General features: G+C 38.0%; 2 protein-coding genes across 7 annotated transcripts in view; one reads left to right on the top strand and one right to left on the bottom strand.

Annotated features, from left to right (window-relative positions):
• Nucleotides 1-1,044, bottom strand: part of ZNF565 (zinc finger protein 565) — a 37,851-nt gene extending 36,807 nt beyond the window's left edge. For all 3 annotated transcript variants that reach the window (XM_057314706.1, XM_026484425.4, XM_026484423.4), the window contains exon 1: nt 908-1,044. The gene's annotated coding sequence lies outside the window, so the exon portion shown is untranslated. The remainder of the gene's footprint in view (nt 1-907) is intronic.
• ZNF146 (zinc finger protein 146) lies at nt 1,028-26,419 on the top strand. 4 transcript variants are annotated; one of them, XM_044378803.3, is made up of 3 exons: nt 1,028-1,429; nt 11,992-12,226; nt 23,393-26,419. In XM_044378803.3, the coding sequence occupies exon 3, from the start codon at nt 24,143-24,145 to the stop codon at nt 25,019-25,021; it is 879 nt and encodes a 292-aa protein (XP_044234738.1). In that variant the 5' UTR covers nt 1,028-1,429; nt 11,992-12,226; nt 23,393-24,142; the 3' UTR covers nt 25,022-26,419. The 4 variants fall into 4 exon arrangements, with proteins under 4 accessions (XP_044234738.1, XP_026340264.1, XP_026340263.1 ...); XM_026484479.4 differs by having other exon boundaries at nt 1,028-1,295; XM_026484478.4 differs by having other exon boundaries at nt 1,290-1,470.
• The last annotated feature ends 448 nt before the right edge of the window (nt 26,420-26,867 follow it).

Consider the following 26,867-nt stretch of genomic DNA (forward strand, 5'->3'; position numbering starts at 1 on the left):
ACTCACACTGGCATACTTGGTGCGACACAAATGGTCGGTGTCACACGAACACAACCATACATCACTCTTGAAACACACAAGGACATAACCACACAATCACAGACACCTCCAGGCCCTTATACACAGTCACAATCTCATACCCACTAAAAAGACATACACAGTCACTCAAATCTACTCACCACCATGACACACAAAGTCACTCTCATATAGTCATAGCCTTCCCAAACCAATACCCACAAATGTCTCACACAATCACAATCACATACCCACTTGGGAGACACACATAATCACTGGCACTCTGGCCCACCCAACATCAACCAGTCATAATTGAACATTCACTCTGGAGACAGTCACACTCACACAGGCAAAGAAAGACACGTTACACTTAAAAACACAGCACCACACACAGCCACCGTTTCACAGACACACTCCAAGGGACACAAGAGGGATACACACGAATTGTCACCACACAGTCAGACACACAATTGCACACAATACCACACGTGGCTACAATATTGTGCAACCAAAACCATACGCTAACCTTGGAGACATGGAATCATAATCATAACCGCAGACACCCTCACCCGTCTCACAGTCACAACCACACTCACACCGCAAGAACAAGCCGTACAGTAACACATACACAACAGGGGCATAGCAGTTATCACCCCCAGGTAGAAAGGACCCCACACCCCCAACACACAGTATCACACGTGGTTACACGAACACAACCAGACTTACACCCTGGAGACAGGTGGCCACAACCACACACTCGGTCACCCACACCTGGTCACGCAGCCACAAAGACTCATTCACAATCTGGTATCCTCAGCCCGCTCCCGCCAGCGCTCACAGACCGGAGGCTCTGGACACGCCCCGTCCCCGCCCCGGACTCCAGACCCCTCACCTTCTGCCTCCCCTTGGTCGCGTCCGGGTCCCCGTGGAGCTAACGATCTCGCCACGACGTCAAGAAAGACGTAACGTCGGGCCACTGTGGACTCTGGGAAACGTAGTCCAGAGCCAGACCAGACACAGATAAGATGGCGTCCTCGTACCTCACAGCCTGAGTTTGGTCGTTTGACACTGCGCCCGGGGGAGCTTCAAAGACGGAGCTCCTGCTCCAAACCTCCCGCCAGGCTTGAGCTGATTTTCTTCTAAAGCAGGACGACTCACCCTGAAAGCCCCATAACCACTGGAAGAAGCAGCCTAGTTCGTGTGGGACAGAGTGCTGACCAGCAAAGCCTTAAGGGAAATGTAGTTCAAGGCCGGAAAAGCCGCGTTGTTGTTGACAGAAGGTAATCAAATACCAGCCTGGGCCTGGCCACGGTGACCGTGCGGGCCGCGTCGCGGAGACTTCTGGGAGTGCTCGCTCGCCCTCGGAGTGCGCAGGCGCAGCGCGCCGAGTGGACATTTTGGTCTTTGTCCGCGGGTCAGTCCGGCCCCTGGGTCCACGTGGCGCGAAAGTAGGAGGTGGGATGTGGGCGTCTTGGGCCCATCGGGTCGGGGAGGTTGGAGGGGAGGATTCTGGATCTCTTGGGGCGCGACGCGGGGATGAGGAGTGGGTTTAAGAGCTTCTGGCCTACGTGTGGGGTGGGGGTGGAGGTTTCTGAGGCGGGTTCGAGCGTGTGTGACCCTGAGTTTGTCCGCAAGTTTGACTGGATGTTGGGATTATTGAGTGAGAAACTGTGGGTGCAGGATTGTGTATGGCTACATCTGAGAGGGAGATTCAGGAGACCAGCATTGAGGTAATAATATCCGAGCCGCACTTCCCTTGTCGAAAGTGCTGATAATAACGGTGCCATCTTCGTTTAGTGTTTTTTATTTGAATATTTGAAGGGGGGAAAAAACTAAGTGATAAATGATTTAAAAGTGAATTTTTATGTAAAAACGGATTTACTTTTAATTGGAGTAGAATGCAGATCACCGTCGTTTCTTCTTTTTTAAGCAAGCGGGACTATTTCGAAGGCACTTTTTGTTGGTGGGGGAGCTTCAGACAATCTCAAATTGCTGTACAGGGTATTTTAATAGGGCTGCTGTTAAGCCCTAGATTAAGTATTGACATTGCACTTTGAGCAACAGCGTCATATAGCACAGGAAGCCCAGGATTAGAGTCAAGGGTTTGGAGTTCTAGGTTAGGCACGGTTATTCTCATTGTTTCAAGGAAATTTAGTTGTTGCAATATTTATTAGTCTGACCTAGATTCTACGTGTCTGACTCCTAAGTGAATCGAGGTGTTCCCAGGTTGAATGGATTTTGTGAAGTAATAAAGACCGTTACTCCTGTCTGCAAAGATGCTTTTTCTAAGGAATCCCCACAGTCATCCCTAACAGAATTTTAAATAATAAGAGCTAAAGTAATTGGGTACCAATTTAATATTTACAAATCAACAGTCTTCAAATAGACAGCAGCCAGTTAGAAGACATAACAGAAGAAAAGTGATTATAATAACAAAAAATGAGAAAGAAACAGTATGCAAAACTATTAGAAAAGAACTTAGTGCTGAGAGGCATAACGTGAGATATTATCAAATAGACCATATTTTTCAATAGGAAGACGTCATAAAGCGTGTTCAGATTTAAGTAAATTTATTAATTCAATGTGATCCTAATAAAAGTAGCTACAGTTTTTGGGGGGGGTAGTGGGGGAATTGGATAAGCTGATTCTGCACTTCATATGGAAAAATAAACTAGAATAGACAGTAAAACTCCGAAAAAGAAAAGCAGCTGGGGTGTGGGCAGGTCGGTGCCCAGCCCTAATGTATTTTTTTAAAATTTCAATTCCAGTGTAGTTACCATACAGTGTTATACGTTTCAAGTGTACAATATAGTGATTTAACAATTCTATATATTATTCAGTGCTCATCAAGACAAATGTACTCTTAATCCCTTTCAGTTGTTTCACCCATCCCCCCACCCACCCACCTCCCCTCTGGTAACCATCTGTTTGTTCCCTGTAGTTGAGAGTCCGTTTTTTTCGTTTGTATCTTTTTTTCCCCCCTTTGTTCGTTTGTTTTGATTCTTAAATTCCACAGGAGTGAAATCATATGGTATTTGTCTTTCTCTGACTGACTGATTTTGCTTAGCATTATGCTCTCTAGATCCATCCATCTAGTGGTAACGTATTTTAAAATACAAATCCTGGGGCGCCTGGGTGGCGCAGTCTTTAAGCGTCTGCTTTCGGCTCAGGGCGTGATCCCAGCGTTCTCGGATCGAGCCCCACGTCAGGCTCCTCCACTAGGAGCCTGCTTCTTCCTCTCCCACTCCCTTGCTTGTGTTCCCTCTCTCGCTGGCTGTCTCTGTCAAATAAATAAATAAATAAATCTTAAAAAAAAAATAAAATAAAATACAAATCCTCATAAATTAAAATCGTATGGTGTTAGCATAAAGCAGGCCATTGAAGGGAAATTTGGCAACATCTGTAATTACAAATATATTTTCTTTTTGATGCAGCTATTTCACATCTGGAAATTAATCCTACAAATGTACTTGCATTTGCATGAAATGATACAAGTTTGAGGTTGCTTATTGCAGCAGTGTTTGTTTATTTATTTATTTATTAAAGATTTTATTTATTTATTTGACAGGGAGAGAGAGACAGCCAGTGAGAGAGGGAACACAGGCAGGGGGAGTGGGAGAGGAAGAAGCAGGCTCCCAGCAGAGGAGCCTGATGTGGGGCTTGATCGCAGGACTCTGGGATCATGCCCTGAGCCAAAGGCAGACGCTTAACAACTGAGCCACCCAGGCGCGGCTGCAGCAGTGTTTAGTATGTATAGGAAAAGATTAGTCATCACTAGGAGATTGGTTTGATAAAATTAGGTCCATCTCTACAACAGAATAATACACAGGTATACAAAAGAATGAAGAGGAAGCTTTCTGTATATTGACATTGAAATAACTCTAAAATGTTTTGTTCAGTGAAAAAAGCAAGATGCCAAATGTATGATACGCTTCATTTGAAGTAAGAAGGGGCTGAAATAATATATGTTTGTATTTGTTTCCATTAGGAAACTCAAAAGATAGACAAGAAACTAATACAAGTGGCTATCTCTGTTTGGGGTAGTGGTACTGGGATAGGTGGGGCAAAGGCAAATACCTTTTTTTTTTTTTTAAGATTTTATTTATTTGAGAGAGAGCATGAGTGGGGGTAGGGACAGAAGGAGAGGGAGAAGCAGACTCCCTGCTGAGAAGGGAGCACCACTTGGGGCTCCATCCCAGAACCCTGGGATCATGACTTGAGCTACCCAGCTGCCCCAGCAAATAACTATTTATGTTGGTTTTCTAAGTATATGAGTTTAATATTTAAAAGTTAAAGTTTTTTTTTCTTTTTTTTGTTTTTTATGTTTTTATGGAGGACATAGGCCATGGAGCCAGACTGCCGTTAACTACTTCCTCTGCCACTTTGTACCTTAGTGTACTTAAACCTTTGCTTGTTTCTCATTTACTAATACAGAAAAAATAATAGTATCTGATTCACCGTGTGGGTGGTTGTGTAGATTAAGGAGTTCTAAGTTCTAAAGAATAGTGCCTGGTATGTAGTAAGTACTCGATAAGTGATAATAGCAGTATTATTACTATCTGCAAAATACAGTTCCTTAGAAATAGTACAGCCATTTTTACTATTTCTGGTAGAAATATCTGAAAGATTCAGATATATATAGATGTTCTTTTTTTATTTCCATGTGTAAACTTTTTTTTGACATTTCCTTTTATAACTGGAATGAGGAAGTTAGATTTTTGTGTTCAAGTTACATTCATCTAATTTAGAAACCCATCGTTATCTTTTTCATGAGAATGTTCTTTGATTTCTGTGATGGTTACTTTCTCATGGTTGTAATTCAGAACCTCTGATGATGTATTTTAAAAATCCCAGTTGTGACTTACTTTTGGCTAGAGTACATCAGAGATGATCTTCAAACTGCATAACATCAGGAGAGACATACAATATGACTAGTCCATCATTAGTGATTTTATTTTTCCCTTTTCGACCAAAATGAAATCTGTATGGATTTATTTTGGTACCATATGAATGTTCATTCCCCATTGATTTAATGGATGGTTTCAACACTGATAAATAATCCTTGGCTAAATCAGTTTCTTTAGTGGTTGGAAAGTGATGATTTCCTAGTTTTTAAAATTCTGTTTACATTTATTTGATTGTGAACCCCAAATTGTTTCAAATTTTTGTGACTTGTAAGCATCATTATAAAGTTGTGTTCTCGTAACTGCAATTAGTTTTCTTTCCGATACTCATAATACCACAATTTTAGCTGGTGGCCATTCCTCCAAGCTGACTCCTGGTTCATTTTGACTTGCCATTTAATTTGAAAATTTCTTGCACTCTAGGCCCACCTTGTACCTTCCCTCTTAGACTTGGAATTGGCCATTTCTCCCAAGGAGCTCTAGTTCCTTTTATTGGAGAATGTCATTAGAGCGCAAGATCTGGGTACTGATGGTCTCTTTGCTGCAGGGGTGATTTTGTTTCAAGGCATTTTAGTGATAAAGCTAGAAAATCCATTTTTAAAAATCATGAGTTCATATAAGTGTTTCTAATTCAGTTTAAATTTTATGATATTTTTACCTAATAATTAGCTCCTAATGGTATTTTATAGTAAAAATTTTGAAACATGTTAACATACGTGCTTATTTTCTTTGCTTTATCTTTCAATATAAGGAAAATGGTTTCACAGTAACATTACCGGTATTAGTAGTGACCGTGAACATACTTTATCACACGAAAAATTTTTTTGTAGCTATTTTGTCCCTAGAATGCATCCCACTAACGATGTATATAGTCAATTCTCTGTTCTAAAGTTTTATTAACTTTCTTTGGGGAACTTTGTTACTCAGGTTAATATTCAGTTGCGTTCATTTGTTTCAATTTGTTTTTAAGTTCAGGGACTGCTTTTTGAGAAATGAATCTGATTATTTAAAAACTAATGGGGGCACCTGGCTGGCTTAGTTGGTAGAGCGTGCAGGTCTTTATCTCGGGGTTGGGAGTTCAAGCCCCACATTGAATATAGAGATTACTTTAAAAAAATTAAAAATCTTAAAAAAACCCCAAAAAACTAAAAATTAAAAAAAATTAAAGTAACTATATATTTATGTGATACAACAACAACAACAAAATACATCTCACAGTGATACCTCATCTCATACTGCTTCCCTCCCCCATCACATTCTTCTTTGTCCCAAACAAGTATAGTTTCTTTCCATGTGTCCTGGAGGTCTGTCTTTTTAATCATTATTATTCTTTGCTTTTTAACTGCTGTATAAATAAGATGCCATTGTGTATGTTTACCGTAGTTGATTCAGTTGTTAGACATCTGTTGTTGGACATTTGGGTTGTTTTCAATCTTTTGCTGTTACTAATTGCAGTAATGAATAATTTTTTACTTGCATCATTTTGGACTTATGCAGGAGTATCTCTGAAGTAGAGTGCCATAAGTGGAATTGCCCATATAGCTAGGTACTCAACACTCTACTAGCAGTGTACAAGAGCACCTTCTCTGCTAGAGCCTTACCATTAGAGTGTAGTGTTATTATTTTATTTTTTGCCGAAGGCATAAGTGAAAATTGGTATCTCAGTGTAGGTCTTATTTACATCTCTTATGAGGGAGGTTGATTATCTTCCATATGTTTAAGGGCTTTGTGTATTTACCTGGGAACTGTCTGTTCATATCCTTTTCCTCACTTTTCTGTGGGGGTCCCATTTTCTTCTAGTAGCTGTACATTAGAAAAGTTAGCCCTATGTGAAATGAGTTGCAGTTTTTTTTCAAGTTTAAAAAATTTATTTTGACATTGTTCATTTCTTTTTTTTATTTTTTATATTTAAGATTTGTTTAAAGAATTTATTTTTAAGTAATGTCTACACCCAATATGAGGATTGAACTCACAAGCTGGGAGATTAGAGTTGCGTGCTCTTCTGACTGAGCCAACCAAGCACCCCTCTTTTTACAAATTCTGTTGAATCAGAGGGTTCCCCCCATGTAGTTAGCTTTATCAGTCTTTTCATTTATAGTCAGAAAGCCTTCACCAGTACTTTCAAATCTTATAATTTTTATAGTGTTTCATTTTTATATTTATATGTTAGTCCATTTAAGTTTATTCTGGTGTATGATATTAGGCGTGCATCCAGGTTTATCTTTTTCCAATTGGCTACCCAATTCCTCTAACTCCATTTATTAAAAGGTCTTAAGTTTACTATTTTATTTATTTGTTTTTTAAGTTTACTATTTTAAAATTCCATTTTGATCATATAATAAATTATCACATGTATTTGGTCTATTTCTGGACTTCATAGTCTCATCCATCTTCCAGTCTGTAGTCATATACCAATATTTATCTTTTTATTATTGAAGCTTTATAATTTTGGTGTAGCTAGTCTCTATTGCTTGTTCTTTTCAGAGTTTCCTAGCTATTCTTTCTTTTCCTTTTTTTTTTTTTTTCAAGATTTTATTTATTTGAGAGAGAGAGAGTGCACACGTGTGCGTGCTTCCAGGGGGTGGGGAGGTAGAGAATCCCAAGCGGACTCCCCGCTGAGTGCGGAGCCCAGTCTCAGGACCCTGAGATCATGACCTGAGCCAAAATCAAGAGTAAGACACTCAACTGACTGAGCTACCCAGGAGTCCCCTTGCTTATTTATTTTTCTGTGTAAACTTTAGAGTTAACTTATCTAGCTCTAGGGGGGAAAAGCTTATTTTTATTGGTATTGCGCTAAATTTATACAATAACTTAGGAGAAAGGGACATTAGATCTTTATGATGTTAAATATTGTCCGTGTACGTGATATGTGTTTTATATGTTCCAGTTTCCTTTTGGGTCCTCTGGAGTGTTTAAATTTTTTTTTCATACAGGTTTTAGACCTTCTTACTAAGTTTATTTCTAGGCGCTTTATCTTTTCTATTGCTCTTGTAAATGGAGTCATTGTTGTGGTATATGAGAAAGTTGTTGATTTCTTTTTTTTTTTTTTAAGATTTTATTTATTTATGTGACAGAGAGACAGCCAGCGAGAGAGGGAACACAGCAGGGGGAGTGGGAGAGGAAGAAGCAGGCTCACAGCGGAGGAGCCCGATGTGGGACTCGATCCCGGTACGCCGGGATCACGCCCTGAGCCGAAGGCAGACGCCTTAACGACTGCGCCACCCAGGCGTCCCGAAAGTCGTTGATTTCTATAAATTAATTTTATTTCCAGCTTAACTTATTGAATTACTGCTTATAATTATATAATACTTGAGGCAGTGGGCATCCTTATTTTTATTAGAATATAATAGAAGCTCCTCCAATGTTTGTTTTTGCATTGGATAAGATATTGGCTTTTGTGGTCAGATATAGATTATGATTACCTATATATACATTACCCATGCTGCCTGCGACTTTGGGGATGTGAGTAGAAACAAAACGTTTTAAGGCTGAGGCTACTGCTGTGCCTCAGATGAAACACGAGGAAAGATCACATTAATAAAGGAAAACAAAAATCATGAGAACAAAAATCCCCCCAAACTCTAATACTGCAGTCTTTAAAAAAAAAAAGTTCAGGCAGAACAAAATAAGATGTCCAGTAAGATGTCCATTCTTTTTTTTTAAGATTTTATTTTTTTAAAAAGATTTTATTTATTTATTTGACAGAGAGAGGGGCTGCGAGAGAGGGAACACAAGCAAGGGGAGTGAGAGAGGGAGAAGCAGGCTTCCTGCTGAGCAGGGATGCGGGGCTCAATCCCAGAATGCTGGGATCATGACCTGAGCCAAGGCAGATGCTTAATGACTGAGCCACCCAGGCGCCCTAAGATTTTATTTCTAAGTAATCTCTACACCCAGCATGGGGAATGAACTCAAAACCTCGAAATCAGGAGTCACATGCTCTACCAACTGAGCTAGCCAGGTGCCCCAAGATGTCCATTCTTATTTTGTTTTCTTTGCATTCTCTCCTTTTGAGTGACCTTTTCTTCACTCAGTTCCTCTATCATTGTATTCTTTTTTAAATTCTTTTGTAGCTTCAAGTTTTTATTTAAATTCCAGTTAGTTAACATATAGTGTAATATTAGTTTCAGAAGTAGTATTTAGTGATTCATCACTTACAACACCCAGTGCTCATCACAACAAATCCCCTCCTTAATATCATCACCTCTTTAACCCATTCCCCCACCTACCTCCCCTCCAGCCACCCTGAGTTTGTTCTCTTTAGTTAAGAGTCTGTTTTTATCATTGTGTTCTTTATATAGCTTTGCTTGTTTCTTAAAGTTCTAAAAATTTTTGTTTTCATTTCTTTCTTGCTTAGTGGCAATATTTTTCACGTGAGTTTACTCAGCTGTTTGAAAATGGTGCTGTTTGCTTTCACTGTTTTTCTTGTAGTATCTGTGTATGGACACAGACAAATGATTTTGTTTACTTACAAATATGAGAAATTTTTTGAGACCATTACCAGGAAAAAGGAAGCATAGTAGCATTCTGTGCTTCAGCGCTCATGTACCTCTTCTAGTGTTTATTTTTTTATTTTATTTTATTTTTTAAGATTTTATTTATTTATTTGACAGAGAGAGAGCACAAGCAGGGGGAGCAGCAGGCAGAAGGAGAGGGAGAAGCAGGCTCATGGAGCAGGGAGCCCGATGAAGGCCCCATCCCAGGACCCTGGGATCCTGACCTGAGCTGAAGGCAGAAGCCACCTAGGCATCCCAATTTCTGGTGTTTATTTTTTTTTTAAAGATTTTATTTATTTATTTGACAGGGAGAGAGACAGCCAGCAAGAGAGGGAACACAGGCAGGGGGGAGTGGGAGAGGAAGAAGCAGGCTCCCATTGGAGCAGGGAGCCGGATACGGGGTTCGATCCCAGGACTCTGGGATCACGCCCTGAGCCGAAGGCAGATGCTTAATGACTGAGCCACCCAGGCGCCCCCCCCTTTCTAGTGTTTAAAGCAAAGGAGTTTCTCACCTCCTCTAGCTCTTTGGACCCTAACCTGGTTGAAGGTGACTTCTACCTCCATCTCCCTGTTTCCCATAATTCTTCACAGTACTTGCTTTCCCGGATGATAAGTTCACTTGTAGAAGTTGCTAAATCTGGGGACGCCCTAATCCCAAGTACTTTTTAGGCATATTCCTGCTTTCCCTGCAGTCTTTTTCTGTTTAATCTAGGTCTTGCTTTTATTAGTTTACTTTAGGGTGAGGCCTACTCATTAGGTAAAGAAATATTAGCTGCAGATTTCTGAGCTTTTTAAGTACTTGGAATCACTGAAATCATTCGCAGTTCTTCTAGGGTTCTTTGCAACTTCCTGTTTAGGCCTATTGTTCGGGTCTGGCTTTGGTACATGGAGATTGGGAGGGGTTTTTTGGTCCCTAGTTTTGTTGTTCATTATTAGACTGAGTTGCAGCTGTCATTCTGAGAATGAATATTTGCTAATTATTTCTGAGATCTGTTGTTTCAAAGACTTCTTAGCGTTGTGTAGTCGTTCTTGTTGTACCTACCATACTATTGTGGTTCCTGCACGGTATCTGCTATTTTGGGTGTTTGGGGCTACACTTAATATAATTTAGAGTGAACATATTCTCTCTACTAGTTTTATGAAAGATCATGGAGTATGGATTGGCTACCCACCACCCCCATTAGTCTTGATATTTTGTATAGTTTTCAGAAGTACTTGAAAGATTCAAAACTAAGCAGCCACCATGCTCCTTTGAAACCTTTCCTTGTGTCTTTGACTGTTGGGTGTTCCTGGGTTTCTGTCTTTGACTGTCTTCTTCATATACTATGTATATTCTCTAAGCAGTCAGTCACATTACACCTAGGTCTTCAGCAGCGCTGGTATTCTCACAGCTGGTAAATTCCCGTTTCCTTCCTAGGCCTATTCTGAGCTCCTTATGAATATGCGCAGTTACCTAATGGATATACCTGCCTGCATGTTGCTCAGAAACCTGACACATTGGGTGTCCAGAATATCAAACTTGATCTCCTTTTGCCTGCAGATTGTCTTCAGCCAATTCAGCCTCTCCTATTTCTGTGTACATTACTGTTTAAATTATGTTCTAAGCCTTCCATCTCTGCCCCACCCCAGCACAAAAATTGGTGACCAAGCTTTTTCAACATACATAGTAGATAGTGTATATGTGTATAAGTAGTAACTCAAGTTTTTAGGATTTTGGTTTTTTTTTTTAATATATGATTTCAACTTTATAGAAAAGTTGGATTAGTTCAGAAAGTCCTGTATATCCTTTATCCAAATTTACCATTTACGTTTTCATTTTTTGCTTTATTTTTCCTTTTCTCTTTCCAGGTATTTGTGTGTGTAATTTTTTGGAACCATTTGAGACTGAGTTGCATATATGCTTCCTTTATTAGTACTTAAGCATGAATTTTCTAAGAACAAGGACATTGTTTTTCATAGCCATAGTACAGTAACCAAAATCAGAGAATTTTTAACATTGACACATTGCTATTATTTAATGCAAAATCCATATTCAAATTTTGTCAGTTGTCCCAATAATGTCCTTAAAAGTGTTTTTTGAATGAATGGATGAACTTATATTTACAGAACATTTCTAATGCATAGTTTTAATCAGATTATAATACAAAGTAAATATTAGGACTCCAGGAAAACCTTTTGCAGCTTTATTCCTGAATACTATAAGAACAGTTTCCTATACATTGTGTCCTGGTGACTTAGTTCTGATAGGCATCTACTGCTATTGTCATAGATATGAGTATTAAATTCACCCAGGAATAAGGGCCATGGGCCCTATGTAGAAATAGGAACCTATGTAGGAATGTGGTGGTACAAAACAGTAGCAACCAGTCATGTAAGGTATGAACAGCTTTTGTATGTAAGTGAAATTCTGAGAAATAGTTCTCTTTTTTACCCCATTTCTGGATGCGTGGATACTTAAATGGTTTAATGAGCATGGCTCTGAAATTCAGGTTTCAGATCATCTTAGTCCCTTTGCTTATTATAATTGTGTGTGCTTTAATCTCTAAGGCAAAAGGTCATTACTTCGTTCTTTTTCACAGGGCTGCTTCCTTGTGCACCTGGAAACTGCACCTTCCTCATCATTCAGAAGGCCTGGAGGCCCCAGGGCTCAGCCTGAGTTCTAGGATGGTACTTTGGTCCCCAGCATTAACATTTTAGTGCTGTGTCATTTCCCCAAAAGCAGGTTATAAACTGACCAAACTGTATGTGATCCTCCGTTGGAATAAGAAGATACTGTGGATGGTGAAGAACGAAGTGGAAAGGAAATTTGTTCAGGTGAGTGAATGGTAGGGCAGGTCACAGTTGTTCAGGCAGCATTGACACCTTTGAAATACTCAAGGATATTTTCTTACAGGCCCTACACTTGGGAGTATTTACTTGGTATGAATTCTTTAGATACCTGAATTACATTTATAGTCATCATTTTTTCTGCTTCAGTATTGTATTATTTAATCAGATTTTTTAGATGCCCTTCTTATCTCCATTCTGGATGTCAGCACTTCACACTTTATTTGTACTGCCTCTGTGTGATTGTTCTCTCTTTCATTGATACCCTCAGTCTCCTGCCTCCCACTGTGTATAGACTTTTTTCCTCATGCGTTGTCTTTTATAGGTCTTAAGTCTTTATATATTTTCTGACATTCAGGTTCCTTTTTTATTACTTGCCACCACCTTTCATTCTTTCAGTGGCGAAATGCCTCTGAATTATCTTTTACATCTGTAATCATGCTCCCTGTTGTCATCTTATCCACCTTCTCCCCCATCACACATCAACAAACTCCTGCCTCCCTTTCTCTTCCATCCCCATATACCTCTTTCAGAAGTTGTTGCCTTAGAAATCAGTTCCCCTTTCTGCTGTGTGTGTGTGTGTGTGTGCATATAAATGTTATGAATCTGTATTTGGTTTTTAATACAATAACATGAGCTTATAAAATTTTTGAACATCAAGGTATACAGTGAAAAAGTCCCCTCTTACCTTCAGTCCTATAAATTTTTTTCAAAGATATAGTCATTTTTAAGAGTTTCACATGTAGCCTTCTTGAGGTCATCTGTGAATAAACCAGCATATATCTGTGCTGGAAATATGAAAATACATGTATGTAAGCCCTTAGTTTTCCTTTTCATATAAATGGTAGTATGTATTCTATTGTGTCCATAGTTATTTTTGTTGGTTTTTGTTTTTGTTTTCTGGGAGAGACTCTTACCAACACATTTTATTTAACCTGTCTCCTATTTATAGACATTTAGGTTGTTTCCAGATGTATGCTTTTGAACACAGAAGTGCATATCTACTTATTTATATTGCTTTGCAGAGATAATGTAGATACAGCTATGTAGTAATTTATCGTAAGTGGAAGTGCTGAGTCAGTTATGTTTATTTATAGATTTGACAGAAATAAGCATGTTCTCAAAAGTAGTAAACCAATTTACATTTCTATCAACACGGTATATTCATATAGTTGACAAGTATTTATTGAATGATATTATTAGGCACCATTTCAGTTTCTAAGGAGATGTCCTTGATCAGAGTTTTCAAAAATTCCTTCCTGAGGAAGACACGCTGTGAGTAAATAAGTAAAAATACATGTTCTATCAGATGGTGGTAGTGCTGTGGAGAAAAATTAAAGCAAGGAAAACCAGCATAGGGAAGGCCAGTTGGCGGTTGTAATTTTAAATCAGTTGGTCAGAGAAAGGTTTCACTAAAAGGAAGACATTTGAAAAAAAGATCTGAAGCATGTGCAAGTGAGGTATGTAGTATTTGTTGTAAGAGCATTCAGCCAGAAGGAACGAAAAGTACTAAAAGCCCTGAGGCTATGGCTTGCAGTTTTAGAAATATTGATCAGGGCAGAGTAGGCTGGCGCAGAACGAGCAAAAGGGAAAAACAATAGGTTTGGTTAGGTAACAGGCCAAATCAGAGACTTTGGCCTTTATTCTAAGTGATTTGGGAGACCATCAAAGGGTTTTGAGCAGAGGAGTGATAAGATCAGAATTATATTTTGGCTGCTGTATAGGAAATAAGGTATAGGGGGCCAAGGCTAGGAGATTAATCAGAGGCTATTGCAGTAATCTAGGTAAGAAAATGGTAGTAGTTGAGCTAGTGACAAGTCAGATTCTTAAGTTATTTTATTTTATTATTTTATTTTATTTTTAAAGATTTCATTTATTTGAGAGAGAAAGCAAGAGAGAGATCATGAGCAGGGGGAGGGGCAAAGAGAGAAAAGCAGGGAGCCCGATAATAGGGCTTGATCTCAGGACCGTGGGATCATGACCTGAGCCGGAGGCAGACACTGAGCCACCCAGCACCCCAGATTCTTAAGGTATTTTAAAGAAATAGCTGACAGGATTGGCTGATAGATTGTGTTGTTTATTTTTATTTATTTATTTTTTTTAGGTTGTATTGTTTAAAAGAGGAAGAGGAATCACACTGGTAACTCCAGGGTTTTAACTAGAAGAGAATGAGTTAACATTGCCTGAGCTAGGAAGACTTAAGGAATTTGGGGAGCTAGATCAAGAGATTTGTTTTGGACCTGTTGATTGTGATATGTCTACGGATCATTTAAGTGCATATTCACATGGTCAGTTAGATACACAAGTCAGGAATTTAGGGAGATAGTTGTGACCTTCTGTTCTGCCGTACTAATAAGCCGTTTTATTCACTAATGGTATCTCTGTATTTCCTTGCTCAGTCCTACTTTTCCTACCATTTAGGGATGCTGGTGGGTCCACCAAGTGTTCTGTATCCAGCCTACATTCCTGGATTCTGTTGGTAAAAACAAGGAGGTGATGATTTGCCCCGTGAGGCTGTGCCTTACGTTTTCGGAGAGCATTGTGCCTGAGAACTCTTCCTAAAAACAGCAATGGCAGCTGCTTGCTAGCAATCCTCATTAGACATTAGAATTATAGCTACTTCATACTCTTCTCAACAATGCAGTCCCCCCCCCCTTTTTTTTCCTTGTTTTTCTTTATCCTTCACAGATGTTAAAAGTGGGCAGAGATATTCTGTTTTACCATTTTAGAAGAAAGGATCTATTTATGTCATGTGAATCACCCCTGTAGGAATTCTCTGCAGTTCTGCTTGATTGGTGCCTTGATGACCTGAGATGTTGCTTTATCTTTCTAAGTGTTTTCTTATCTTTTGCTTTTATTTTTTTCCCCTTTTTCCTCTTACTGGAGGTGGCTCCTAGAACACTGCATTCTGCCTTTCCTCCTTTTCTTTATAAATTAAATCCCAGAGAAGACTCATTTTTTAAAAAGATTTTATTTATTTGAGAGTGTGTGTGCGTGTGCCTGCGTGCAAGTAGGGAGGAGCAGAGGGAAAGGGAAAAAGAATCTGAAGCAGACTCCATGCTCAGTGTGGAGCCCAAGGTGGGGCTTGATCCCACTAGCCGTGAGATAATGACTAGAGCCGAAACCAAGAGCTGGATGCTTAACTGACTGAGCCACCCCAGGTGACCAACACTCATTGAAGTTAGAAGTAACTCTGTAGTATCAATTTTTATTTTTCCAGCCTTTCTGTCTTACCCACTATAATTTTACCTATTTCTAGGATAAACAACTGTCTGACTTGTTTCATTCTTTTGTGTCAGTGAAGTCATTAATATAATACCCAAATTGGAGATTTCAGCTCATTATTTTCAGGTCCAGAGAGATTACCTAAAACCAATTTCATACTATGTCTGGATTATTTTTCTCATGATCCTTGAGATATGGTCAGCCAAGCCTTTAAAAAGATAAACCTTAGGGGCGCTTGGATGGCTTGGTTGGTTAATAGGCTGCCTTCAGCCCAGGTCATGATCCCAGGGTCTGGGATTGAGCCCCACATTGGGCTTGCTCCTTACTCGGTGGGAGTCTGCTTCTCCCTCTCTCTCTGCTTGCCATTCCCCCTGCTTGTGCTCTCTCTGTCAAATAAATAAATAAAATAAAATAAAAAGATATACCTTAATCTTATCAAGAGAGGACATATTAACCGTAAATATAAATGTGAGCATATTTTCTACTTTGAATCTTGGCTTTTGCTTATGAAATGTTCTACCTATTCAGGTCCTACTTACCATTTAAACATGTTCCTCTTGTATTGATCTCCCCTTTGACCATCCTGTTTCACATTTTCATGGAAATTCAAAAGTCCCGAGTAAATTCTTTCTTACGTGCTTTTATATTTTGGTATCTGGAGTCTATATTATAACCTGTTGAAAAAAAGGCCCATGTTCTTTCTGTCTTCAGTTTTGGTTAAATATGAGATACTTGTTAACTAATCTATGAATTGTTGTGGAAGTAATGTTATTGATCAATTCTTCTTTTTCAGTTTTTTATCCATGAACATTTCAAATATTAAAAACTGAAAGAAGAGTACAGCATTCTCCCATATACCCACTGTGTAGATTCAGTAATTATTTTGCCATGTCTGTTTTATGTGTCTCTGTCCTTGTGTATGCATATTTTTATGTGCTGAAACATCATGACACTTCGCCTCCAAAAAATTAAGTATGCATTTTCTAAAAATAATGGCATCACTCTACATAACCAAAATATCATTACTCACTCCTTAGATGAATTAGCTGTAATGCCCTAATATGTAATAATTTGTCCATATTTAGATTTCCTCAGTTATCTCCAGAATACTTTCTATAGCTTTAAAAAAAAATTTGTTCTTATTTCTTTTATTAAGTAGACTCCACACCCAGCGTGGAGTATAACTTTTTTTAAAATGCCAGAATCCAGTCAAGATTTAGACTTTGGATTTGGTTATTGTCTTTTTAGTCTTTAAAATCTAAATTGTTCTCTCTTCCTTCTTTTCTCTCATGATATTGCTCCTAGCATTTAAAAAATTTCTACTGTCAGCCATTCAAAGAAAAGAGTAGAGCGATTAGTACAATCCAGCATCTCGGGTTATAGTTAGGATGTTAAGACTTAGCTATGTACAAATTTGGTTTAAAGATAGTGTGAAACACTTTAGAAAAAGTGAATCTGATTGTAATTAGAAGTTCAGGGAAAGATGTTCATAACTAAGACAAGATTGGAGAAATTTTTTTAGGAGCATGTTATTGGAGCTGCTCTCAGAAGGTTCTGTAGATTCTAAGATGGTCAAAAAACAGGAGGGGTCACGCTAAGTCAAAGAAGGACATGAGGAACATAATATGCATAATTATGATTCATTGTACAATTAATATGCTTAACAGGCTCTTCCTCAAGGCTAGTGAATTTCTTTAAATTCTGTTCAGAATGCTCTTCCTCCAGATACCTGTAAGGATATCTTTCTTCTTTCATTTCTCAAATCTTGCCTTCTCAGAGGCCACTCTATCTGAAATTAAAACTCTACCCTTCTCTGTTTTTTTTTCCATAGCAGTCATAGCTTTTTAACAAACCTTCTCCTTTATTTATCTGTCCACTAGAGTGTAATCTTAATGAGGACAGGGAATTTTGTCAGTTTTGGTCAATACTGTTTATCCCTAGAACTTAGAAGTGTGCCAGACATGAAGTAAGGAAAGAAAAAGGTACTTGTTGAATGAGTAGTGAGAAATGTTTTGAGTATCAGTTCTCAGACTTTCACCTTTGGGTTTTTTTTTTTAATGACAGTTTTATTGAGATATAATTCACATAACATAAAATGCATCCTTTTAGAGTGTACAATTCAGTGGTTTTTAGTATATTCACAAATTGTACAACCATCACCACTAATTCCAGAACATTTTCATTGCCACAAAAGGAAACCTGATACCCATTAGCAATCACCTTTACATTCTTAAAACTTGAGGACCACCTGGATTTTAAAAGTTTTCATAACAAGAAAGAGATCTGTATGTATGGTGACAGATGATAACTAGACTTATTGTGATCATTTTGCAGGATATACAAATATCGAATCATAATGATTGTACACCCGAACCTAAAGAATGCATAATGTTATGTCAATTGTACCTCAACTTCAAAAAATTAGAAAATTAGTTAATAGTAGGGGCGCCTGTTTGGCTTTTTTAAAAAAATAGTTAATGGTAAATTTTGTATTATATGGGTTTTACCACAGTGGAATATATAAGCAAACATGAGGACATTTTGTTTTATGTGGACTTCAGTGATATTTACTTTATTTAAAAGTAAAATTGAGAAACTTTTAAAAGTGTACTTATTAAAAAAAATAATAATCCTATTACTTGTAAACCTAAATTATATTTCTTAATAAAAATAATTTTCCAGGGACACCTGGGTGGCTCAGTTGGTTAAGCGTCTGCCTTCGGCTCGGGTCTTGATCCCTGAGATCAAGTCCCGCATCAGGCTCCTTGCTCAGTGGGGAGCCTGCTTCTTCCTCTGCCTGCCGCTCCCCCATTCTTGCTCTCTATCCTTTTCTCTCTGTCTCTCTCTGACAAACAAATAACCAGATCTTCTAAATAAAAATAATTTTCCAGGATGAAAAAGGTTTAGTCAGAAGAGAGAGAATGTTTGTTATATCTGTAAGTATCTTTAATGTCTGGTTTAATAGAAGACAGCTAGATTTCTCATTTCTGCTGCTGTAACATGTTATTTTGGTTGAAGTATATGAAAAAATTGTGGCTTCACACAGATGTAGTTAGAAAGGGAGAAATATTTCAATAGCCGTTTCAGATAATTGTGGATATTCTTTGGTACTACACTAACACCTGATACATAATATTTTTAAGATTAGCTGTAATATGGAATTTGAAGCTTTATATTTTTTTGTTTTCTTAGATAAAATCTGATGATTCTCACTTTGTTCTGTCTCAAGAAAGTACCTGCCAAATAATATCCAAGTCTGAATAACCATAATTTGTAAGGCAGTCACTTACTAATTTATTGAAGTAAATTAATGGTGCTCCATTAAAAAAAGTGACTAGTTTAGTTCACAACTTAAATGATTTAAGACATCTTTTTGAGACAACTATTATCTTTTCATGTACAACAGAAGTATATGTGTAGATATATAGAATTTTATTTATTATTATACTTCTTTTCTTTCATGGAATTTGTATTTCTCATACTTTTGTTTGCTTGGCTTTCTGTGTTTAGCACAGACTCCCTTGGATACCTTAAAATAGTTAAAAGCCCGTTAAATACTAGTTTCCACATGGTCAAATGCATTGGGAAACTTCTTTCCATTTTTTTTCCTGTGAAGATTTACCTGTAGAATTTTTGTCCTCCTACTCCAGTCGGAACTGGCTGTACTTTGACCTGATAGTTAGCTCTTTTTCATCAACATTATCAACGACTTTTTTTTTTCATTTGTTTTCCCTATGTCATATACCCTCTTTCTTGGATTCTGTATCACCTTCTCTATCTAGTAATTTGGTGGAGCTCATCTAGTAGCATCCTGAGAGGAAAGGTGCATTGAGATGAAATTTAACATTTGCATATCTGAAAAATGCCTTTGTCCCATTAGATTGGTAGGCTAAGCTTAGAATTTTCCCTCAGAATTTTGTCTGCTAGCTTCTCGTGTTTCTGTTGAGAAATTTGATGTCATTCTGATTCCTATTCCTTTGGGTGATACATATCAACGTGTAGTTGGGTTATACACACACACACATATACACATATAGTAGGGTTTTTTTATGGCCTCTTGATTTTTTCTTTTGAAATGTCATGGTGATATGTGGAGGTATGCATCTTTTATTCATCATGCAAGGTATTAAGTGTGCCTTTTAAGTTTAGAGATTCATGTCTTACAGGAGAGGAAGGTTTTTTTTTGTTTTTCTTTGACAATTTCCTCTAATCAGTTTTCTCCTTTTGTTTTCTGGAACTTGCTTCACTTAGCTAATATGTACCTTGATTTATGCTCTGAATTTGTCTTTTAAAAAATTTATTGAGGTATAATTTACTTAAAATATATTAGTTTCAGATGTACAAAAAAGATGTACATCTTTTTTCCTAAGATTTTATTTAAATTCAAATTAGTTAACATATAGTATATTATTAGTTTCAGGGGTAGAATTTAGTGATTCATCAGTTGCAAATAACACCCAGTGCTCATTACATCAGGTGCCCTCCTAAATGCCCATCACCCAATTACCCCATCCCCCCACCTGCTGCAACATAATTGATGTTTGTATATATTATTAAAAAATCACCACAGTAACTCTAGTTAGCATCTGTCAACACACATAGTTAAAGAACTTTTTTTCTTACGATGAGAACATTTAAGAACTACTCTCTTAGCAGCTTTCAAATATGCAATATAGTATTACTGACTGTAGTTCCCATGCTGTACATTACATCCCCATGACTTATTTTATAACTGGAAATTGTACCTTTGACCCCTTTCACCCATTTTGCCCACACCCCTCCCCCACCTCTGGCAACCATCAGTATGTTCCCTATCTATGAGCTTGATTTGTTGTTTAAGATTCCACATATAATGAGATCATACATTATTTATCTTTCTCTGACTGACTGCTTTCACTTAACTGTAATACCCTCAAGTTCCATTCTTGTCACAAATAGCAAGGTTTCGTTCTTTTTTATGGCTGAATAATGTTCCATTGTATGTATGTACCATATTTCTCTATTCGTTCATCTGTTGATGGACATTTAGATTGTTTCTGTATCTCGGCTGTTGTAAATAATGCTGCAGTGAACATGGGGCACATATATCTTTTTGACTTAATGTTTTTATTTTCTTTGGATATATATAACCAGAAGTGAAATTGCTGGATCATATGGTTAGTTCTGGCACCCCGTATTTTTATTTATTTTTTTTTTAAAGATTTTATTTGTTTGAGAGTGAGCGAGAGAGAGCATGAGCAGGGATAGAGGGAGTGGGAGAAGCAGACTCCCTGCCGGGCGGGGAGTCCAACATGGGGCTCGATCCGAGGACCCTGGGATCATGACCTGAGCCAAAGGCAAACACTTAACTGACTGAGCCACCTGGTGCCCCTATTTTTAAGTAATCTCTACGTAGACCCAACATGGGGCTCATACTCACAACCCCGAGATCAAGAGTCTCATGCTCCACCAGTTGTGCCAGCCAAGTGCCCCTGAATTTGTCATCTTAAAGGTTCTTCTGGGAGATACTTGTCACTTGTGCTTATATTTCATTGGCCAAACAGGGCGGCTGGCCATGTCTGAGTTCGCTAGGGTGAAGTACTATAATCCTACTGCAGGAAGATGACCCTGTTATTAGTGAATGATAATACAGTCTACCTTCCCACTCCCCATCTTAATTTCAGATTACTTTTTGTTTTTTGCTTACAGAACCATGTTGTTTCACTAATAAAATATCTTCTGTCTGATTGGTTTTAGGTTTTGTTGCTGTTTACTGTTCCTTACCTATATTCCTCAGACTTCCTTAAGTTTTCTTTTGATGTTGATCTGTCTTTCTTACTAGTAGGAGTTTCTCAAATGTGTGTGAAGTATTGGCTGCAGTCATATTTAAGACTGATTGACTAAAAGGTCATCATAAACTCTTTCATGCCTGGTTGCTTCTAGTCATCTGGTAGGCGTCAGTGAATCAAAAGTAAAATGCCATGGGGTGGGATTGCCTGGGTGGCACAGTTGGTTAAGCGTCCGACTCTTGATTTTGGCTCAGGTCATGATCTCAAGGTTGTGAGATCGAGCCCCTTGTCAGGCTCCTTGCTCAGCAGATAGTCTGCTTGAGATTCTCTCTCCCTCTCCATCGACCCCTCCCATTTGTTCTCTCTCTCTCAATAAATCTTTAAAAAAAAAAAATGTCATGGGGTGCCTGGCTGGCTCAGTTGGTGGGCATGTGACTTTCGATCTCAGGGTTGTGAGTTCAAATCCCACGCTGGGTGTAGAGATTACTTAAAAATAAAATCTTTTTTAAAAAAAGGAAAAATGCCTTATGGACCAGGGTCTCCACAGAATGATTATACTGCTTTACTCACACAAACCTTGGTGTGGCCAGGTCCTTTGTTTTGCCCCCACCCCAAAATGAGTACGGGTGACAGATATCATCTTGGAGGGGTATGTATCCTACTGAAGTTTTTCATAGGCTTTTCAGGTTCTTCAGAGAAGGAGCCTTTCATACCCTGCTTACAGGTATATATACCTGATGGTTAGCCTGTTTTGACATGAGCTACAGACTATCCTGGAAGTCTTACCATATTATATATAGATTTAATCCCATTGATTTCAGTGTAGCACATCTCCCTTGTCATCTTTTTTTTTTTTTAAAGATTTTATTTATTCATTTGATGGAGAGAGACAGCCAGCGAGAGAGGGAACACAAGCAGGGGGAGGGGGAGAAGAAGAAGCAGGGTCCCAGTGGAGGAGTCCAACATGGGGCTTAATCCCAGGACCCTGGGATCACGCCCTGAGCTGAAGGCAGATGCTTAACGACTGCGCAACCCAGGCGCCCCTCTCTTGTCATCTCTTATTGGATGTCCCTGAGTGTGGATTTTCTCTGATAAAATTTCTGCAAAGAATAATTTCCATTTCATACAAAGGAGTGGTCCTATTGGGAGGGTAGTGCTCTAACTGCACCTTATATAATCTTTTTTTCAGCTATCATCCTTCTACCTACCATTCCTTCTTTTGAGGTACTTGATTCCCTCCATTTTGTTAGTCTTTCTGATATTTTGTGGCATAAATTGGTTTGACACTGGCATCTTCTGCAGTATCTTTACATACATAAACTTCCTCAGCTCTGCTGTGTTGAAAATCTTTGTGTGCTCTTTTGTTATCAGAAAATTTGTTAATGTCTCTGTGTATTGAAGTCTCTAGTCATACCCATTTTTTCTTCTGAGCTTGTACTATTTTCCCTTTTCTTGTCTTTTTAATGGGGTTTTAGAAGGAAGCAGTTGTTGGTTAATTCCTTTCTTTTACTTAGACATTCCGGGAGACTTTCTCAATTTTATGTCATCTTTTTATCTTTGTTAATTCCTTGTTGTTTATTACATTTATTTGCTGAACTAAGAAACGGGAAAGGTTATTTTTCTTTTCTTTCTTTTTTTTTTTTTTAAAGATTTTATTTATTTATTTATTTGACAGAGATAGAGACAGCCAGCGAGAGAGGGAACACAAGCAGGGGGAGTGGGAGAGGAAGAAGCAGGCCCATAGCATAGGAGCCTGATGTGGGGCTCGATCCCACAATGCCGGGATCACGCCCTGAGCCAAAGGCAGATGCCCAACCGCTGTGCCACCCAGGCGCCCCGGGAAAGGTTATTTTTCAAGAGTAATCCTTAAGCTTTGTGTGCCCATGAATGTTAATTTCCTATGCAGATATCCTCCACAAGAGTTTCCTTCTCAAAAGTTATTTGGTGACGTTGGTCATGATGACTTTTTCATACTATGAGGTGGGCTTTCAGAGTTCATCCCAAAAGCACAATCCAAAATTTTATTACTAATAATGGGGAAATTCATAAATAATGATAACATAAAGCTAACATAATCAAGTGCTTACCATTTGTCAGCCACAGTACTAAGCAATTCATACGTTAACGCCTTTAAATGATGATTCTTTGTACTCCATTTTAGAAGAAGCCTGAGAAGATGATGAGCAGATAGAGAGGCAACAAGACTTGGGAAGCAGGTTGCATCCATCTCCAGTAAAGACTGAGAAAAAAAAAAGTAGTGAATATAAGAAAATTGGAAAAATACTTCCTCTGATCTCAGACACTATATCTTCTAAGGGCAACACCTTTTTCAATTTAAATCATGAGAGAAGTTGCGTAGGAAGGCATCATCAATTTAATTTAGTTTGGAAATCCTGCCACAACTTATTCTTTATGGTAATTACCCCCTTTAAGTGTAAATCAGTGTGGAAATGCCTTCAGTTAAAACAGTTTGAACCAGAGCATTCATACTTGAGAGAAACCCTATGAATTTACTGAATGTGGGAAAACTTCCACTCACATGTCACACTTCATTAAATGCAGAAGTCAGGCTGGAGAGAAACCCTGTTCTTCTGAGGAATACTGAGGAGCCTTTAGGTAGATGACAGATCTCATTGAGCAGAAGAAAATTTTTGCTGGAGAGAAACCAGTGAATATAACAAAACCCCACTGAGCATTAGAAGATATATACTTGGAGAGAAAGCTTGTAATGTACTGTGTATGATAAAATTTTCTCTTGAATTTTATCCCTTAGTTTACATTTGAAAGGTCATACACACACACCTTCAAATGTAAGAAATGTGGAAATACCTTCAGCCAAAAGTAAATCCTCATTCATCAAAAAATTCATACTGGAGAGAAACCTTGTGAATGTGGGAAAGCTTCCATTCAGATGTCACACCTCAGTCAGCAGAGAATTTGTAGTGGGGAAAACCCCTTTGCCTGTAAGGTATGTGGGAAAGTCTTCAGCCACAAATCAAATCTCACCGAGCATGAGCATTTTCATAATAGAGAGAAACCTTTTGAATGTAATGAATGTGGAAAAGCCTTTAGCCAAAAGCAGTATGTCATTAAACATCAGAACACCCATACTGGAGAGAAGCTTTTTGAATGTAATGAATGTGGAAAATCCTTCAGCCAGAAGGAAAACCTCCTTACCCATCAGAAAATTCACACTGGAGAGAAACCTTTTGAGTGTAAGGATTGTGGGAAAGCTTTCATTCAGAAGTCAAACCTCATCAGACACCAGAGAACTCACACGGGAGAGAAGCCTTTTGTATGTAAGGAATGTGGAAAAACCTTCAGTGGCAAGTCTAACCTTACTGAGCATGAAAAAATTCATATTGGAGAGAAACCCTTTAAATGTAGTGAATGTGGAACAGCTTTTGGCCAGAAGAAGTACCTCATAAAACATCAAAACATTCACACTGGAGAGAAACCCTATGAATGTAATGAATGTGGAAAAGCCTTCTCTCAACGAACATCACTTATTGTACATGTGAGAATTCATTCAGGTGATAAACCTTATGAATGCAATGTATGTGGAAAAGCCTTCTCTCAAAGTTCATCTCTTACAGTGCATGTGAGAAGCCATACAGGTGAGAAACCCTATGGTTGTAATGAATGTGGGAAAGCTTTCTCTCAGTTCTCAACCCTTGCTCTGCATTTGAGAATACACACAGGTAAGAAGCCTTATCAATGTAGTGAATGTGGGAAAGCTTTTAGCCAGAAGTCACACCACATTAGACATCAGAAAATTCATACTCATTAAAAACCCTGTAAATGTCTTAAAAATTGAAAAGCGTTCATCAGGAATTTAAGCATCGTAGCACATCAGGAATAACCATGCTGAAGGAAAGTATCACAAATGAGGAAAACAAAAGCGAAAAACTTATTGGACACCAGAAAATTTATACTGAAGAGAAAGACATTTATATGATAAAAATCCTGCACCCAACAAAACTGATGGTGCGGGTAATGCTGAAACTTTAGATGCATTTCCACTAAAATCGAGAATGGGAAACATGCTTCTTATTGCTGTCTGCATAAATCTGGAGATTTTCACCAATGTAATAAATAAGTTGTAAGTATTGGAAAGGAAGAGACTTCTGTATTGATTTAGCAGAACAGAAGAGATTCTGGAAACACCTATGCATTTATTAGAATTTAGAATATGATAGAAATGGCAATAGGAGGTGAGAAGATAATGAGACTGTGTAAACTGATTTGGAGGTAATCTGTTCTCCAAGGAAAAAACAAACCATGAACTATACACTGAGGTAAGATCCAAGAGGAGAAAACAGGAATATGAAGAAGCTATATACTGAAATGGTTATGACCTTGGGAGTTGGGAAACATTCCTTATAACAAGTTCAAGAATACCTAGCAACTCTGAGTTTGTATGCTTAGGAAATACATACCAGTCTATTTACTGTGGCATGATTTGTAGTAGCCATGAGTTGGAAACAACTTAAATGCCCATCGGGAACAAAATGGAAAATACATATGATGAAATACTGTATATCTGTAAAATTTAACAAATGATATCTACATGTATTACAGAGAAAGATCTCAAAAATCATGTTGAAGGGGGAAAATGAAGTTGCAGAAAAACACATATTACAATGACATTTTTGTAAATTAAAATTTTTCTCACAGAATTCAGTACTATGTATCGGTAATGGATACATGTATGTATGTATGTTTTTAAAATGTTTTTGAAATGGATTGGAAGATAAGACCAAACTCTTAATAGTGGTTGCTTGTGAAGAGTGGAGAAGGGAAGGGGATGAGTGTGGGAGGGATGGGATGGGGACTGTTTAAAGGGGACTTCAGTTTTATATATAAACATCCGTTTCTCTTAAAAAGTAAAAAGACTGCAAGTAAATATATCAAAATACTGGATAATTCTGGATTGTGGCATATGGATATCTTGTCTTATTTTTTGTACTTTTCTGTATTTTTAAATTTTCTCAAAATTAATAAGAATGGGGGTGAGGATGGGAACACTGTACCTATAGAAATCATGTTCTAATGGATTCATTCCCAATCAAGTACTAAACTTTTTATAGAAAATATTTCTAAAATTTTATCAATGATGAGTGGATGGACTTGCTCTCTATGTAATATGAAATTATCTATTTTATTAAAATTAAAAATGACAGCATAATCCAAATCTGTTTTATTTTTACATGTTATGTGTGCACTATATGGTCTGTCTTTACATTTCTAACATACTTTGCGACACATCATTTGAGCTTCGAAATTTTTAAGAACTTTTAGTTAAATAAGGGTATATGCACATACTTCATATAACTTGTCTTTTTCAGATAAACTGATTTTGGAACATAAACTTTCCTATGCTATACATTTTCATGAGAACAACTTAAGTTTTGGGGGCACCTGGGTGGCTCAGTTGGTTAAGCTTCCAACAATGATCTCAGCTCAGGTCTCCCCCACACTCGCCTTACGATTTATTTATTTATTCTAAAAGAGAGTTGGGAGGCAGAGGAAGAGGAGAGAGAATCTTCAAGAAGAATCCTTGCTGAGTGTAGAGCCCAATGCAGGGATCAATCCCAGAACCCTCAGATCATGACCTGAGCTGAAATCAAGAGCTG

The sequence above is a fragment of the Ursus arctos genome, unplaced genomic scaffold, assembly GCF_023065955.2.
Source record: "Ursus arctos isolate Adak ecotype North America unplaced genomic scaffold, UrsArc2.0 scaffold_19, whole genome shotgun sequence".
In the NCBI taxonomy this organism is placed as follows: Eukaryota; Metazoa; Chordata; class Mammalia; order Carnivora; family Ursidae; genus Ursus; species Ursus arctos.

What these genes read in the sequence shown, in the direction of transcription:
- ZNF146 (XM_044378803.3), top strand. Translation starts at nt 24,143, where the DNA reads ATGTCACACCTCAGTCAGCAGAGAATTTGTAGTGGGGAAAACCCCTTT.